This window comes from Jatropha curcas, chromosome 8 (genome assembly GCF_041381405.1).
Source record: "Jatropha curcas cultivar XTBG-Jc1 chromosome 8, XTBG_Jcur_1.0, whole genome shotgun sequence".
In the NCBI taxonomy this organism is placed as follows: Eukaryota; Viridiplantae; Streptophyta; class Magnoliopsida; order Malpighiales; family Euphorbiaceae; genus Jatropha; species Jatropha curcas.
The window spans coordinates 9,641,889-9,659,797 of record NC_143158.1 but is presented as its reverse complement, the minus strand read 5'-3'; the positions used below and the strand labels follow the sequence as shown (position 1 = coordinate 9,659,797).

At 32.6% G+C, this 17,909-nt stretch overlaps 1 protein-coding gene across 1 annotated transcript; it reads right to left on the bottom strand.

Annotated features, from left to right (window-relative positions):
- Nucleotides 1-2,459: 2,459 nt before the first annotated feature.
- Nucleotides 2,460-6,222, bottom strand: LOC105645305 (uncharacterized). The gene is made up of 6 exons (XM_089724565.1): nt 6,075-6,222; nt 5,729-5,870; nt 4,053-4,213; nt 3,825-3,911; nt 3,378-3,536; nt 2,460-2,726 (listed from the first exon to the last, which is right to left on the bottom strand). The coding sequence occupies exons 2-6, from the start codon at nt 5,859-5,861 to the stop codon at nt 2,628-2,630; spliced, it is 639 nt and encodes a 212-aa protein (XP_089580691.1). The 5' UTR covers nt 5,862-5,870; nt 6,075-6,222; the 3' UTR covers nt 2,460-2,627.
- Nucleotides 6,223-17,909: the final 11,687 nt, after the last annotated feature.

Here is a 17,909-nt window from a genome sequence, read left to right as displayed (position 1 = left end):
ATTTACAATATTAATAAAAAAAGAGTCACCAATATAATAAATTTAATATCTTATATTATAATATGTAAATTATAGGATATTAAATCATAGTATTTTTACATGTATAGGAATTCCAAAGTTTCCTAATTAGAATATGACTAAATTATTTTTAACGATATTTTTAATTAATCAAGTAATAAAATACCAATAAAATTAAGAGTTTTTAAATAAAAATAAGATTAAACTATTCTTCAATCAACCAATAAAATTAAAATGTCTGTAGAGGCATTTTAGGAATTCAATGTTTTCCTCATTCGCACTTTATATATATATATATTTGGAATTCCTATACATGCAAAAAAAATTATGATTTATTTTATTATAATTTGAATATTGAAATTCTCATAACCATCTTACTTCTATCGAAATACTTGAAATTAAAAAAATAAAAAATAAAAGATGTTATCTTGACAAATATTAATTTTATAATCTAAATAAAATTTAAACTTTTATTAATAAAATATAAAATAAAAGAGAGAAAGAAAAGAGAAAAGGAAGTGCAAGCATACCAAAAGAGGTGGGGAGAAGAGATATGCAGTGAAAGTGGCTTCTGAATTTTGGTTAAAAATTTAGAAACGGATAAAAATTCGTTGCTAATCAGTTATGAAGACAGGCCTTGGCGACTGAAGAAAAAATCTATGTGCTATAACTTTAGAAACGGAAAACAATTCCGTTTCTAAAAGCTTTGTAGAACCCTTTGTCTACTCTTAGTAACCAAAAACGAAAAAATAATGAAACAATATTTGCTAATTAATAAAAATACTATGATTAAGGAAACTAATATAACCAATCTAATTAGATTTATTATATAATTTTAATTGATAAATAAAATTAAAATTTTTCTAATTAGAGGGTCTATCTGTTTAAGATATTTCATGATAATACTATTCAGGAGATAAAACTTGTAAGCTTGTAATTATTCATGATTACTAAACAATTACAGTTAATTTATAAATCTATAAATCTAAATTATAAAAAATATAAATAAAAACTATTCTATTGATTTGTAAATAGGGAGAGTCAATGTTATATTTACCGCAAAAAGAAGACATGACTGCAAACTCAATAATTTCAAATTAGCAAAAGCTTGATGTAACAATTCTTGATAGCCAAAAGCAACGAATTCTTGATAGCCAAAAGCAATTAAAACTAAACATATATATAGTGGTATGATAGGACAAGTTTCTGATTAGAATGTGATTAAATTTAAATTTATCATATTAATATAATAAAAATAATAAATTGATATCATAATTAGAATAGGATTATTAATGATACTTTTGTTAATTCATAAATTTAATATGAGCATTTTAGAAACCCAATTTTCCCTCATCATTGGTACTTTTATATATATTATAGATAAGGATGAGATAATGAATTTTGGACTAAATACTAATTTATCTTTTTTTTTTTTTAAATCGTTAGTTTAAGTAAATGCTTAGGGACTAAATACTAATTTATCTTTTTTTTTTTTTAAATCGTTAGTTTAAGTAAATGTTTAGCCAATTTAACCTGACTAGACGAGTACACGATCCAATCTGATTTTAAGGAGTTTGGGTGGTGAATAAATGAGTTTGGAGGAGTTCGGGGTCAGATTTGGGTTTAACAATGCGAATACCCACTACCAATTTAATAAATATTGAAAAATATTTTAAATAATTATTTTTTAAAAATGAAAATTATATATACACAGTTTTTAATTTTAATTAATTCTATAATTATTTGATATTTATATTATATTTTTTATTAAGTCAAATAAATAATTCTATAATTTTTACTTGCCTTTTATTTTAAAAAAATTGAAATAAAAAATATTTCTAATGCTCAACGAGTATTTAAACAGGTAATTATAATCGAATTTGAGACAAATTCGGATAGTAAATATGAATTTCTAAATGGATTTGGAATGGATGTGGGTACCTAATTTATAATCGGGTCTACTTTTAAGAGTTAATAGTCAGGTCATGGACTTTTGGACGAAGAGTTGAAGAGGCCATAACTGACGCGAATAATTAGTATATTGAAAATTTAAAAAATTGACCAAAGATTTAATAAAAATGCAAAAAATTAAGCCTTTTTTGGTCATTATGCCCTTCAAATTTTAAAAAATAAAATAATATTGTGTAAATTTTTGTATTAGTTATGTTTTGTATACTCATAATAATCAAACCTTTAAGAAATTAAATTCAATTCTCTATTGAAGTCCTATACAACAACACTAGTTATTATGGTAGCACTTAGTAACGCTTCATAATCTAATCTCTAAACCTTTAAATAACAGTATGAATAATAGATGTAACATTTTGATCCTAGTAAAAACATTAAACATTATCTTAGAAGTTATTGCTGAAAAAGCTGATTTCTGGTTAACTATTGAAGTCCGCAGTTACTGGATTTTGCATTTCAACTAAAAAATCACATGGCAAGAAAATTATCTGCACGTTATATCTGAGGGGCTACATACAAGGTAAAACTACGTTCTGTAAATTGATTATCTAAAAATTATAGATATCAAACTTGATTATTGTACAGAAATTTTGGACATAAGGCTTAATTGAGCTGACCTTAAATGATAAAGCAAGTAAACTTCAATTAATCTTATCTCCACTTCCTAGGCGTCTCTTCTCTTCCTCAACTTGTTCAAGCAGTGCTTCTAACTCTGCTTCTGTCAAACCCTCTATCCGCTTCTGCAGAATTAGAATAAGAAACAATTAAATGTTGGAGATATAAAAAGAAAACAACCACAGCACATCATATTTGCCCACAATAACAGGAAATCAAGATATGTAGTATGGTATGCCAATCTAAAGTGAGCCATAATGTTCTTCAAGTGAAAAATCGTCAGTCATCAAAAAACATACGATGCCTCAATGCAATTTTTTTCAGGATTTTTCATGATATGGTTTTATAAAACAACAAAGGAATGATGCCCAGATTTAGGCCCCACAAAAATGTTGTGAAACGACTTTCTATATATTTTGACACAGTATGGATTACTCAGAAGACAAAGGCTAAAATAGAAGATAAATCAAATATCAAATATTTTGCTTTTACAGCTTCAGTGGCCAAGCTCAAAAAGACAGTTCGCTCTTTGAACATAATCAAGCTTTACAAATCATAGCTGCAATTTATTGACTATTAAAATCAGGTGCAGTTTTGCTGCTTTCTCAACCATTTTTGCTAGATGTTGAAAGATAATAACCTTGGAGATCAGAAAAAATGAAACTGGAAAACAAAATTGTTGTTGCATTAAATAAAATACGGATTCATTTGCATACTTCATCAGCTAACAACAGATTTTGCTGGATATAAGAAGGTAAATCTAAATAGATTACTACCTGCATAACTTTGTCCTCATAGTCACGTAGTTGCTGAGCGTATGTCATTTCCTTGTTTGAGACCCTAAAGATATACGTAGAAATCCATCCAACTGTTAAACCCAAAACCAGTACCAATTGAACAACATTGCCTGCTTGTAAAGGATCAACACCAGCAAACTGCACGATAAATAGGAAAAAGAACAGTGTTAGAGTAAGATTATGAGAAATACTATAGGAATTCATGGGATCATTCCAAGGTTACCAACCACTTTCAGCAAAGTAGTGAAATTTCCCACAAGAGATAATAATGTGAGGACCAAACTAACTACTTTCCCTTAGGTGTCATTTCACTACTTCATAATGCTTCACTTTAGATGGATATAACAGTACTTTACTCTGTCAACAAAGAACTACAAAATGGTATAAGAATGAGCAGGAAGCAGAAATAAAGGGAAGTCAGGATACCTCCAGTCCACTCTTTAGGCCAATTCCAAGAACAGTAACTCCAAGTCCTATCAGTAAAACATCTTTCCTGTTGTATCCAAAGGGTGTCTGCCATAGGAACAAGTAAAATATATGAGCAAAAGATTTGTGATGACTTCTCTAGTCATTTCAGGTGTTATGAAGTTATATAATCAGCGTGTATGAAATAAACAATCCTAATTTTTATTCACATTAGCTGCTCATACATGCCTTGCCTTGATCAGAGGAATCATTTTCATTGCTACTGGAATCTGAGGAACTGCCACTTCTAGGAGTAATAAAGTTAACTTTCTTTGATATCAAACTGTTGGATTCTTTTCTTGGAAAAGAAAATGTCTCCCTTCTGTTCAAGCTTTGTGAAATATGCATTCCTGAATGATTGAATTGATAAATAGATTCGTAACTATTATTTAAAAATATTAACCACAATTGTGAACAGTAAATTCTCAATGCCTACTTTTAACATTTGGAGTCGTATTTATAATACCAAAATGCCCCACAATAATGTCATATGAAAAGCTCATCTTTGTCAAAACAAACAAAATGAAAAAAAGACACATTTGAAGCTTCTATGCAATTATAACTATTTACAAATCAGAAGCTAAACCAACATTGTCATGAATACAAATAACATACAGAAGCAAAAGCCATTATGAAATACTGCATCCAGAGCAGCATTTGATAATTGTCAAACTCAGAAGTAGACAAACTTAGAAGAAAAAGAAACCCAAATAACATTAAGGACAGAGGAAGGAAGAAACAAGGGAGTTGCAGTGTGAACTCATAACCAAAAAGTAGTACATAAGAAGTCTTTTTCACTCCCTGGATAGGATTGTTGTAAAAATAAAAACAAACTGCACCATAAAATGTCAACTCCAGGAATGGAAATACACCAATAAACTTGTGCCATACCTACTGGATTAATTTTATCAGAGAGAAAGATACCAATGGAATTTTATTAGTGAAATATAACCTAGAGTTTTATGAGGGATTTCTGAAGCTCAATTTGGCAAAACATGCCTAAATTCTACAACTTACATTATATTTAAACCAACTGATAAGATATAGACGTGCCCACTTTTATATAAAGCACAATCATATTGAGATATGGAGGTATAGGCATTTCTCACTCTCAGCAAATAAAAGGCAAACTTTATCAAAATAAAGGATAGAAATCCAAACAACATAGCAAATAAAAGGCAAAACTTTATCAAATAAAGGATAGACATCCAAACAACATAGCTAATTAAATAACCAAAGGCTACTAAGAGACTAAATCTTTTTGACAACATAATATAGTGGCTAATACTTACAAAGTTTTCCTCTCTGATATGCAGATGAAAGGAGGTATTGGGTTCTAAAGTATTTATAGGATCTTAACAAGAAAATTCCTATAAATAACTATCGATGAAAATCTATATGTTGCACTTGGACAAAAACATGAAAAATCTAAAGATTTGATTTATGATTCCAGTTCAAATTCTATAAATAAAAGGATTCGAATATACAAAGCAAGAAAAAAAAAAACAATTTAAACCATAGAGTGCTTGAAATTACTCCTTTTTCGTAGGTATCAGAATTTCATCCGCAGTAAAGTTCTCATTCCCCCTCATGAATCTGTCCAGCTAAAGAACACCTAGGAGTTATAAGTCTCGTTCAACTAATCTTAAACTGCAATATGGAAGCTCAAAGCCAATGTCCAAATAACTGAGAGCCTAAACTTCTTCAATGCCATAACTGGCATCAATTAAATCCTCCATAAAAGCAGCTTTAATCAGTGAAATTGAAGATAACCTTACATCTTATATAAGATGAGGAAAGCTAACAAAGCTAAAAGTCAAAAAATTAAAAAAAAAAAAAAAAAAAAAAGGCAAAAACTTACTGACCTGCCATGTAACCATGATAATTTCCTGCTCCCAATTGCAATAATGGAATAGTTGTTGAAATACCCACATAAGAAATACCCCCAAGTTTGTATAAAATGTTGCAATTTGGGTTTCCATACAGAAGAGGAGTCATTCCTGCGCTCTGCTTTTCAGTTCAACATGAAAATTTAAAACAAAAAAAAGTTGAAATTTAAAACACAAAAAGCGGCATAGAATAAACCAACTTCATATTTGATTTCACTGTGATGTTCTACAAATTTTGCATACAGAGTAACCACAAAGTCATATCCAAATTTTTATAAATGGTTTAACAAAGAAAGGTTAGGAGAGGTAAAATATGGGTTACCTGGATGAGGAGAGAAGCAGTGGGTGGCTGATAGTGCTGACAATGAGTTGGTCCTCGTCCTCTAAACAGCTCTCTTCAACTCTCTTCGTTTTGTAGAATTGGCGCTTCGTGGGTTCGTGGGTCCCACTTCATATATAAATAAATATCAAAGCTGTTGTCACCTGTCAGTTCTTTGCTATTTTTTGGTACATAAGAGAGAGAAAAAAAGGAAAAATAATAAAATTGCTTTTTCATTATAATTATTAATTAAATTGATATATGAATATCTCTGTTTTCTAAACTTAGGGCCAGCTATCTTCCTAGGTAAAATTATTTATTTAAGTGAATTTTCATAAAAAATTAAAAGCCAAACAATATATTGGTTAATTTTTTATCAATCAAAATGCTAAAAACTACTTTAGAAGCTCTTGTCGAACATAACATTAATTATTAATTATGAGGTATTAATTTATTATTCTATTTATATATTTGTCCTTCCATCTGAAATAGCATGTTTTAATTGGCAATTGATTATTAATTTGGTCTCTAAGTTATAGTTAAAATAACCATAAGGTCACTAACTTATGATTGTTGTTAATATTTTGGTCATTCCCTTATGATTTTTGTTAATACTTTCGTCCATCTATTTCAAACGAAATGACGAAAGTGTTAATAAAATTATAATTTAAAAATTTTATAATTAGTTTTTTGCAAATAAAAGTTTTCAGATATTAATTTAAGGCCGAATATATAAATTCACCTATGAATTTTATTATTTTAACTCTGTTGCACCCTCAACTTTTATTTTAACATATCAAACACTTCAACTTAATATTCAATCCATCAAACGCTTTAATTTTTCAATTTATTTTGTTGAAAACTTCAACTTGAAAAATTAAATAAATAAACACTCATTAAAAAGTTGAAATTTATGAAAATGATTGTTTTAAAAGTCATATTAACTATATATCAAGTCGATATTTTATAGATAAAAGTTAAAAATCCTAAAAATTATTGATATTAGCATTGAAAGTGTGTAATAGTACCATTTATAAGTTCAAGTGCATGATAGGTCATTCATAAAGTTCAAGGTACCATAAGGTTAAAATTGCAAAGTTGAAAGATGAATTTATGCATTAAGTCATTAATTTAACTTAGCTCGAGGAGTAACTTATAATTTTACAAAAACGAAAAAAAAGTTCATCTTTACCCCATAAATTTGCTTCAAATGTTGAAAATGCGCACTTTTTAAATTTATAGCTCCATAAGTTATACAAAAAGACTCGAATAGCACAGCTTTGGGCCTGGTCAGTACGTGTACACAGGTGGAAATAGGGTATGCAAATGAGAACAATATTTTATAGCCTCCATTTAGGTGGGCTCACTCATTTCAAGACTCAATCAAATAACTCTTTATCTCCATGGTGACAACTATAAACTATGAATCATTTCTTTCCTTCTCTCACACTCTTTATTCCTATTTCTTTGTCCAGAGATTTAAATAAAAAAAATTCAAGAACATATTAACACCATCGAAAAAATTTCATAATATTCTTTTCCACCTGGAATGGAAGCCTTTAACATATATACACAAAATCATCTTTATTTTTACTTAACAAGAATTTGAGAATCAAGAATCCAATAAATCCATAACAAGCAGTTGGGGTTGGTTTCTGATAGTCTAATTTCACAAGTACACAAAATCTTAACAAATAATAAAGTAATGAGTAAAATATTGTTACAAGTACCAAAATTATATTAGCATACTATTAGTAAAATGAAAACTAAGAGAATTGTTTTAGAAATTAAAAGAAACAAATTAAAATAAAAATTCAATTTAAAAAAATCAATCAAATAAATTGAAAAAAAAATTCAAGAGATAAAAGTTATTAGAGAATTTGACTTTACTTAATTTTACCCAATTTATTTCCATTAGTTCATGATAATATCAATATTTGAAAAAGAGGGAGAAACCAGCAACTATGGACTTAGGGACGACTCGCTTTTATCAGCCAACATCTTTGGAGCGATATTCCCACCTAAGTTCAAGATGCATCCTTTCCAATCATATGATGGGTCTACTGACCCTCATAGCCACTTGGCTACCGTTAGAACCCTGATATACTTACAGACAAACTCAAATGAGCTCATGTGCAAGGTCTTCCCACTCACACTCAAAGGCGCAACTTAATAATGGTACCAAACACTAAAACAGGTTCTATCTAGTCTTTTATTCAATTGGCCACAATATTCAGAGCCCACTTTATAACAAGCTTACCATCAAAGAAGATCTCCTCCGATCTAATCCTTTTGAAAAGAGAGGAAGGAGAGCCACTGAGGCAATATATAGCCAGGTTCCAAAAGCCAGCCATGCAAGTGGAGAACCTAAAATGACGAAGTCGCCATTAATGCCTTGGCGAAGAATTGTAAGTATAACAAACTGTTTAAAAGTATAAGCATTGATCCTCCTCTGTCTTTTGCAAAGCTTATGACCAAAGCACATAATTACATAAAACACAATGAGGCGTACATTGCTCAACAACATAGGACACGAGAGTCAGATAAACCTAAAAGTCAAACGTACCCATCTCCGATCAGACGAAGTCCACTGTAAAGCATCCTAGGCTGAGCTACAAAGTAAAGGCACCTTACCATCGAGAAAGCAAGTTCACCCATAAGAAAGAATTTACCCCTTTGAACAAAACTTGAACCAAGATCCTAACCTGAATGAGGGAGCAAGGCAACAAATTGTAGCTGAACTACCCCATGAAGCTGACATAAGACACAACAAGATTTAAAGACAAAAGCATATATAGAGACATCGACCATAACATAGAAGCATGCTACCAATTGAAGAGGGGCTTAGAGTGCCTTATCTAGAAAGGCAAACTGAAAGAGTTCATTAGTGAAGTGAGGCACAGGCAGGCCGATCAGCAGCCCGAACCCTTATAGCGAAAGGACTAGCAAACTTCCCAATTAGACACCATAGGTACAATTCACACTATTTTTTATGGTTTTATAGGTGGTGATAGCAATTCAGCTAGAAAAAGGCACGCTTGAGAAATATACTCAGTGATGCCTCACTTTATGAGTATGACTCGAAAACCTATCACATTTTTTGAGAAGGATGGGACCCATGTTCATACCCTGAACATCATTACCTTGGTGGTTGAGGGAGTTATGGAGAACTTTCGTGTGAAATGAATTCTAATTGATAATGGAAGCGCGGTGAGCTTGATGACCCTAGAAGTCGTTAAAACATTAAAGCTAGACCACACAAAGTTGAAACTAGTTCGAACTTCCCTAATTAGCTTATTTGAGAAGCCCGTCACAGTTGAGGGAGCAATTGATGTCAACATGGAGGTTGGAGATACAAGACCCACTAAGCTCTTTAAAACTGAGTTCATGGTGGCAAACAGACCATTTCCCTATAATGCAATACTAGGCAGACTGACCTTATATGACCTTAGGGCAATATCCTCTATCATGTATCTTATTGTCAAATTTTATTCAATTAATAATGATGTGTTATTGTTAAGGATAACCAAAAGGCGACCCAAGAGGCATATGTAATTGCTCTCAAAAGGTCCTACTAGCACCCTCTATAATGTGGATGCCCATAAAGGAGTTGAACATTGAGAAGGAAGACCACCTGTTATCTGACATCCCAAAAGAAGAGTCAGACTGGAACCCAAAAGCCAAGGGTGAGCTTCTAAAGTAGGAGATAGTGTAACATTCTAAATTTTCTAAATTATAAATAGTAATTTGGTGAGCCATGAATAGTATCGCCCAAGAGGGAACTAGTATTTTTTCGACCTAGAAATGTTATTTTTCATAATTAATATTTTTAGAATTTATTTTGGTTCATACATGCATAATTTTTATGGGTAGAATTTAAGTTATGATTGTATTGGTAGAAATTACGTAATCACTGAATAGTATTTCGGGGTATTTTTAGAAATTAGAAAAATTAGAGATTAATATTATTGAAAAAATTTAATTAGTTTTGCAGAGAAAATGGAATTTATGGAAGTTGTACTAGGAATTAATTGTAGCCATTAGATTAGGGAGATGTGGCTTATAAATCTCCACCCTTAAACAACAACTTTATGAGGAAGTTGTTTGAAATTACCAAAATACCCTTTAACTAAACTATAGTCTTCCTTTTCTTTTTCTTTTTCTTTTTCTTTTTCTTTTTCTTTTTCTTCTCTCTTTTTCCCTATGTTGGTCCAATACTCTCTACCTCTCTTCTCTCATTTTTCTTTCAAGTTTTACTAAGAACCACACTAAACCAAGCCAAAACCATATGACACTTAACATTAACTCTTTAAGATTAAAGCCATTCTTGAAGATTTGAAGAAAAGTTCAAGAATTTCTATAGTTCAAGTAAGTAGAAAATTTTGATTTTGAGTTTGATTGTAAGAATTAGGTTGGGGTTTTTCTTTATCTCATTTTAATATATGATTTTTCATGCATTCTTTGTTGAGTTGAGCCCTTTTTGTTTTTCTACCTTGGCTAGATATTAGTGAGCCATCTAAGGTGGATAAAGGCAAGGCCAAAGTTTTGCATCAACTTAAAAGATACTTTGTGTGAATGTATTCAGGCATTAGCACTAGAAATACTGCCCCTTTTCATGTCATCTAAGGTGTCGATCTCCCCATACGTGGCCGGCGATATCGTAGACCGCTCTCACAAACCCGTGGTGACCCACTGCATCCCAATTCCACACAAATAAGGCATAGCAATATTATAACACAAATAATCAAACATTGCATTTAAATGCAGTACATTATATAAACAAAGATTATGCAAATGTACAAATATACACATATATACAATTAAGTAGAAAAGTAATGAACGTTTAAGCAATAAATTAAATAAGTAATAATTAAGTAAGTAGGTAATTATAACATTATGTAGTAGTATGCCTATGCATGAAACAAATAGTAATGCTCTATCTATTATTATCACAGTAATAGAAGAGAAAGGAAACTCTAGTTTGGATATTTTACTGGTAGGAGCGGTAAGTACAATCTTAGATAAAAAAACAAATTCAAGAAAGAAACTGAATTAGATAGAAGACTTCATTTAAATAGAGAATTAGAGGATTTTTTTTTTCTAATAATCTTATTAGCAACTATTAGCTATAGCTAATCTAAGTTCTATCGAAATTTCGGTAGCATTTCCCCTAAAAATTGGACCATCCACCCATTAAAAATAATGTCAAATACTCACTATATAATCATTCAATCCACACAGCCCATCCGTCGGGCAAGCAACCAAATCAAGTACCCGTCCTCCTTAAACATCAACATTAACACCCAATGAATAAATTTAATATATATTCTAAATAATATGTTTTATCAATCCATATATATATATATATATATATATATATATATAACACCCAATGAATAAATTTAATATATATTCTAAATAATATGTTTTATCAATCCATATATATATATATATATATATATATATATATATATATATGTGTGTGTGTGTGTGTGTGTGTGTGTGTGTGTGTGTGTGTGTGTGTGTGTGTGTCTAAGCATATATGTATAAATAGCTTTCACCATCAACACTTACTTTCAATAGTTTATGGAAATTCCCATTGTTCACATATATACGTGTTCCATCCTTCTACCCAATAATATTAATACTTATCTTACTTATTTTGTGAGCAAACTTTAACTTCAACTATTAAAAATCCATCAGCTAAGAGCACAGTCATCATTGGAAAGAGTGCACTGGTTGATGACTCCACTACACTTCTTCCAACTCCTCCTGTGGCTCCAAAGCTTAATGGGGAAATCTTAAAATATTATTTATTTATGAATACTGTTAAGTATCACCATTTATTTTTCTTATTCTTTTTATGCATTTATGGATCTATAACCGTTTTGGCACATAGTGTGTCCATCTGCACCAAAATAGTATCCAATCCAGAGTACCTCTCCTTTGTTGGTTACGGCCGATCCCAACATAGGAGCATAGGAGTTTTATACACCAATTCTAAAGTTTCGGAATTGATTCCTAAGGCCCAACTTATGCTCTAATACCAACTTTGTCATGACCCGATTTCAAGGTCGGACTGGCACTAGGGCCTGGGTGGGCTTAACGTCTCGTAGGCCCGTAGTAAGCCTGAGTCAATTAAGCTCATTCTCTTCACAATCGTGGCCTTGAGCCTAATAATCATATTCTCATAATCAAAGCCCAATCTGATACTCCATAAACGTGTCGAAAATACAATTTATATAATTAATACATGTATCTATATTATTCAATTACAACCCACTTGGAATACAATTGTAGAACTCTTTAAATTACAATTTTTACATTAGCATGCTTTATACATTTATTGTTATTTTTCTTTATTTGTATTTCAATTCAGTTGGATCCATATTATTCTTCTCTCCTCCTAGTACCCAAAAAAAATAAGAAGGTAGGGCTAACCGCCAAACTCAATGAGTAGGGTTAGATAACCCTCTCACCCCACACAATCATACATATGATAATCATGTTATACAATCAATAGCCTTCCGGCTAATTATGGATGAACAAGCAAACATGAAAGCACACTTATCAAATAAGTCACAACAATTCAAGTAATCAAACAGTAGACATTAGTCCGTGGAATCACCCATTATAAATAAGGATCATGCTCACCCCCAAAAGCATGCTTTAAAATAATTTTTCAAAAAAAATAATCCATGATCCTTGTGTCAAGTGCACTCAAAGAGCCCACCCCCATTCGGACTGGACAGATCTCATATGTCTATTTCTATTTTCCTTCCTTTCTTTTCCTTTTTGTTACTTTTCTTTCTTTTTCTTTTATCATCAATGCGCATCAAAACGGAGTGCATAGGAGGCGCCACTCCACCCGCTTCTGACCCACTATCGGCATTCTCACCATGCCCGTGCTCTCACCCCAGGGTGAACCACATCATTGTAACTCCACGGCACATCACAGATAAATCATATCCAATCACGAAATTCCATATCACCCACAGAGTGTATTATTTTCAGTATCTCTATATATTTCAATATATAATTGTATATATGTTCGATGTGTCTCATGGCATACACGCCTACATAACATTTCTATATGTATGCATGTTTCATATAGATATCATATTATTCATGTATGCATGAATGTATAATGTATGAGCAATGCGGATTATCTAGCTCTGCTCACAGTTCTTTATCGTCCTTAATAGGACTATCTTTATTACTGCTTCCTTCCAGCTTTTGTCTTGTCATTTTGGAACTTTATAAGCATCTAGATAAAAGAATTCTAAATAAGAATCTTAATTTAAGAAATTTAATCCTTTTTCAGTAACTACTCATAGCTGCTACATTATGACTGCTTATTTAGTTTATTAGCTACACAACTATAATTCTTTCTTTTACTTATTCACCCTAGTTGATACTTAATCAATATTATGGTTCTTTTGGTAATTAATGTTTAATAATGATGATGATGATATGGATAATATAAAGTACTATTAATTTTTATTAGTCATTTCTTATTAACCATATAATTATTTTAATTCATTATTAAGCATTTTATTGGAAATCCAGCAGTATTCCCTTTGAAAATCGGGAGAACTGTCAAATCATGTATCAAAGGCACAATTCAAAGCCCATCTATTGGCATTAACTTTAATCAAAACTGATCCTCCATTATTTACATAATATTCAAATTGTACAAATAATAAGTGGATAATCATCAAATCAGTAACTTGATATCAGATTTTAATTACTTTTCCTTTGATTTAGATTAATCGATCAACTAACTCACCTAAGCTAAGATTTTAATAAATTTCTGTTTTTGTTATACTTTTTAGCTCAACTAAGCCGAAACAATGAAATTAGGTCGATAAACTCTTAATCAAATATTATCAGAAATTTAATATCGAAGCCTTAGGGCTCACTGATAGAAATTTTGTTAGCATCATCACATTGCCCCAATCGAGACAAGAACTATGTCTCCTATGGCCTCGCTGGAGCCTCACCAACCGCTAACCAAAATGCCGCCGCCAACCGTAGTACACTGTGGCCGAAAAATCGACTATTGCCATAACTAAGCAACATATATACCAAAATGCTCGAACCCTCATGAGGACTCAAAATCTGTGACTAATTTAGATTGGGTATGTCTTATATTGGCCGAAAATGGCCTCAACAGTGGCTTCGCCATTGCCATCCATGGTGGTTCTGTCATCCAAGCTTTGTCACTAGAATTGATGGAGGGGAAAAGCGCACCTGGAAGAGAGGAGTTGATCGAAGGTCTCTTTGTAGACTGTCATCGCCGGCGTCTATAAGAATCGCCAAAAACGTGTTGTTGTGGTACTGAAATATTTTGGACTCGATTTCTCCCATCTGCGATCTCAATCATACAAGCTAAGCCTACAATAGAGCTCCTCTCGTCAAGAAGATGGATTTAGACTATAGCTTCATCTAAATTCATGGCCGATTGGCCGAAGAACGGGAATGAGGGGGAAGCGGGTGTTGTCGACAATGAGGAGAGGAAAGAATGAGGGATTTGAGTTTTGTTTTTAGGTATATAGTCTGATTTGGTCCAAATCGAATGGGTTTTGTTCAAATTGGCTTATAGAAATTTCTGCTTTGGTTTTTAAACGGTTCGGCTCGATTTAGATTATTTCCAATTCAGTTTTAATTTAACCGATTTCCTTTTTGCTAATAATTAATATTATAATGTTGTTCGAATTTTTTCATTTAAATTTAATTTAAAAATTTTTGAAAATTAAAAAATAGGTCATTTCAATATAAAAGCAGGAATAGGAAAGGAAAATGCTGGAATTAACCAAGATACTTTTATTAAATTTAGATAAAGATGACAACAATATTTTTAAAGATTTTAATTTTATTGTTTGAAAAGTTAAAGATAAATAATAAAAAAATTAAAAACTTGTTGAAAATAATTAAAAAAGTTATTGCTATGATAAGGATTAAAGAAGCTAGCAACAATGGAACACAGAGTGTTTACAGGAGATGTCGTTTTGGGATAGCATTCCCGAATCTCTTTCTATTTATTCACATATCTGTGTTAGTATTTATACAAGAACTGAACCAATCACAGAGTTGTGTGAGTTGGCATTCTGTTAGAGTCTAGACTAAACTAACATGCCTGTGAGGATACAAAATACAATATATACACTTTACACCCCCCCTCTCAAGCTGGATTTGGAGAGAAATCAATCAATCCAAGCTTGCAAACAAAAGTCTGAAATGGCTGATTAGATAAAGGCTTGGTGAACAAATCAGCTAATTGAAGTGAACTGGGGAGATAGGGAGTACTAATAAATCCAGTTTGTAACTTGTTGCGCACCACGTGACAATCAATATCAATGTGTTTAGTTCTTTCGTGAAAAACGGGGTTAGCAGCAATGTGCATGGCTGCTTTATTGTCACAATGCAAAGGTATTGGGGTAGGTACAATAATATGAAAATCAGTAAGCAAGGAAGATAACCATTGTAGCTCACAAACAGTGGATGCCATTGCCCTGTACTCAGATTCGGCAGAAGAACGACTGACGGTTGGCTGCTTCTTCGATTTCCAAGAGACCAACGAAGTACCCAAAAAAATACAAAATCCTGTAACGGACCTCCTTGTGTCAGCATAAGCTACCCAATCGGCATCAGAGAATGCCCGAAGCTTGAAATCATTCGCGGCAGACAGAAATAAACCCTTAAGACTTGTGCCTTTCAAATATTTTACAACAGCCAAGGCTACTTTAAAATGCTGTTGGTGTGGAACCTGCAGGAATTGACTTAATTGCTGAACAACAAAACTTATATCGGGTCGAGTAAGAGACAGGTATAACAATCGACCAACAAGACGGCGGTAGCATTCAGGATCCGGAAGAGGATTGCCCATGTCAGCTGTAAGTTTTAGCCCCTAAATATAAGGACTAGAAATGGCTGTGGCATCCTGTAAACCAGTATCGGCCACAATATTCGAAATAAACTTATGTTGCGTTAACAACATACCATCCGAGGATCGAGCAATTTCAATACCCAAAAAATACTTTGCAGAACCAAGATCTTTAATAGTGAACTTGGTACGTAAGGGTTCTTTCAAAGCAGTAATCAAGTCAATCGAAGGACCTGTAATAAGACAATCATCAACATAAACCAAGATAGCCAAAAAGGCAAGACCTTGACCTTTAGTAAACAAACAATGATCATAAGATGATTGAGTAAACCCCTGTGTGAGCAAACTAGAAGTTAATTCTTTGTTCCACTAGCGGCCAGCTTGCTTCAACCCATAAAGCGACCGTTGCAACTTACAAACTTGTCCAGGCATAGCTTTCTCATAACGGGGCAGCACCTGCATATAAATGTCTTCATCAAGAAACCCATGTAAATAGGCGTTGTTGATATCAAGTTGATGCACGGGCCATGTGAAAGCAGCTGCAACGGTTAAGAAAACTCAAACAGTAACCAATTTAGCCACAGGAGAAAAGGTCTGGTTGTATTCCAAACTGAGCAATTGGTTATACCCCTTGGCGACAAGACGAGCCTTGTAGCGTTCGATGCTGCCATCTGCATTATACTTCACCCTGTAAATCCACTTACAACCAATATGAGTGACATTAGGAGGTAAATCAGTGAGCACCCAAGTATTATTTTGTTCTAATGCAGTGAGTTCCTTATGCATGGCAGTTACCCAATTAATGTCATTTTTAGCTTGATTATAATTACAAGGTTCAATAATCTTGGATATTTGAGCAACAAAAGACAAATGAGAGGTAGAAAAATGGATATGAGAACTGTTGGTTGAATCAGTGACAAAATCGGTTAACCATGGAGGTGGATTGCGAGACTGAGTACTTCTCCGTAATACTGGTTCAGAAACAATAGGTACAATTGCCAAACCGTCACCGGAACCAACCTCAGCCATTGAATCACTACCAGAACCAACCTCAACCGTCAAATGTGGCTGCTGAATGATATCAGGCGGACCACTTTCTGGATGTTCAATCAAATCAGGAGGCAGTGATATTATGTCAGCGATCGGTAAAGGAGCAGTAGAGGGAAAAGTGGAAATAGGGACATCCTGATCTGTAATACATTTAGGCAAAACAAAATCTGTGATACTGTCAGGTTTAGAATGATGAAATGGAAACACATCTTCAAAGAAAACCACATCCCGAGAACTGAAAAGAGCTTTGTTGTGCAAATTATAAAGTTTATATGCTTTTTGCTGCTGAGCATAACCAAGTAAAACACAAGGAGAAGCCCGAGGATCAAACTTTCGCTTGTGTGGTAAAGTGTTGGTAGCAAAACACAAACAACCCACAGTTCGAAAATAACTATAATCAACAGATTTAACTTTCGCTTGTGTGGTAAAGTGTTGGTAGCAAAACACAAACAACCCACAGTTCGAAAATAACTATAATCAACAGATTTGCCATGTAATCTTTCATAGGGTGTTTGCCAATTAAGATTTTCGGAGGGTAACCTATTAGCAATATGAGTAGCAGTCAACAATAATTCAAACCAAAAGGAAGATGGAAGCTTAGATTGATAAAGTAAAGCTCTGGCAATATTCAAAAGAGTGCGATGCTTTCGTTCAATAACTCCGTTTTGCTGCGGAGTGTGAACACAAGACCGTTGATGTAAAGTGCCCTTTTCTTGAAAAAATGAATTGCAGGCAAAATTAATGAACTCAGTGCCATTATCCGATCGTATTATTTTGATAGTCTTGCCATAATGCGTGAACACATATTGAAAATAAGACTTTAGAGCTGTCAATACCTGATCTTTACTTTTCAACATATATGTCCAGCAAAACCGACTGAAATCATCAACAATCGTCAACAT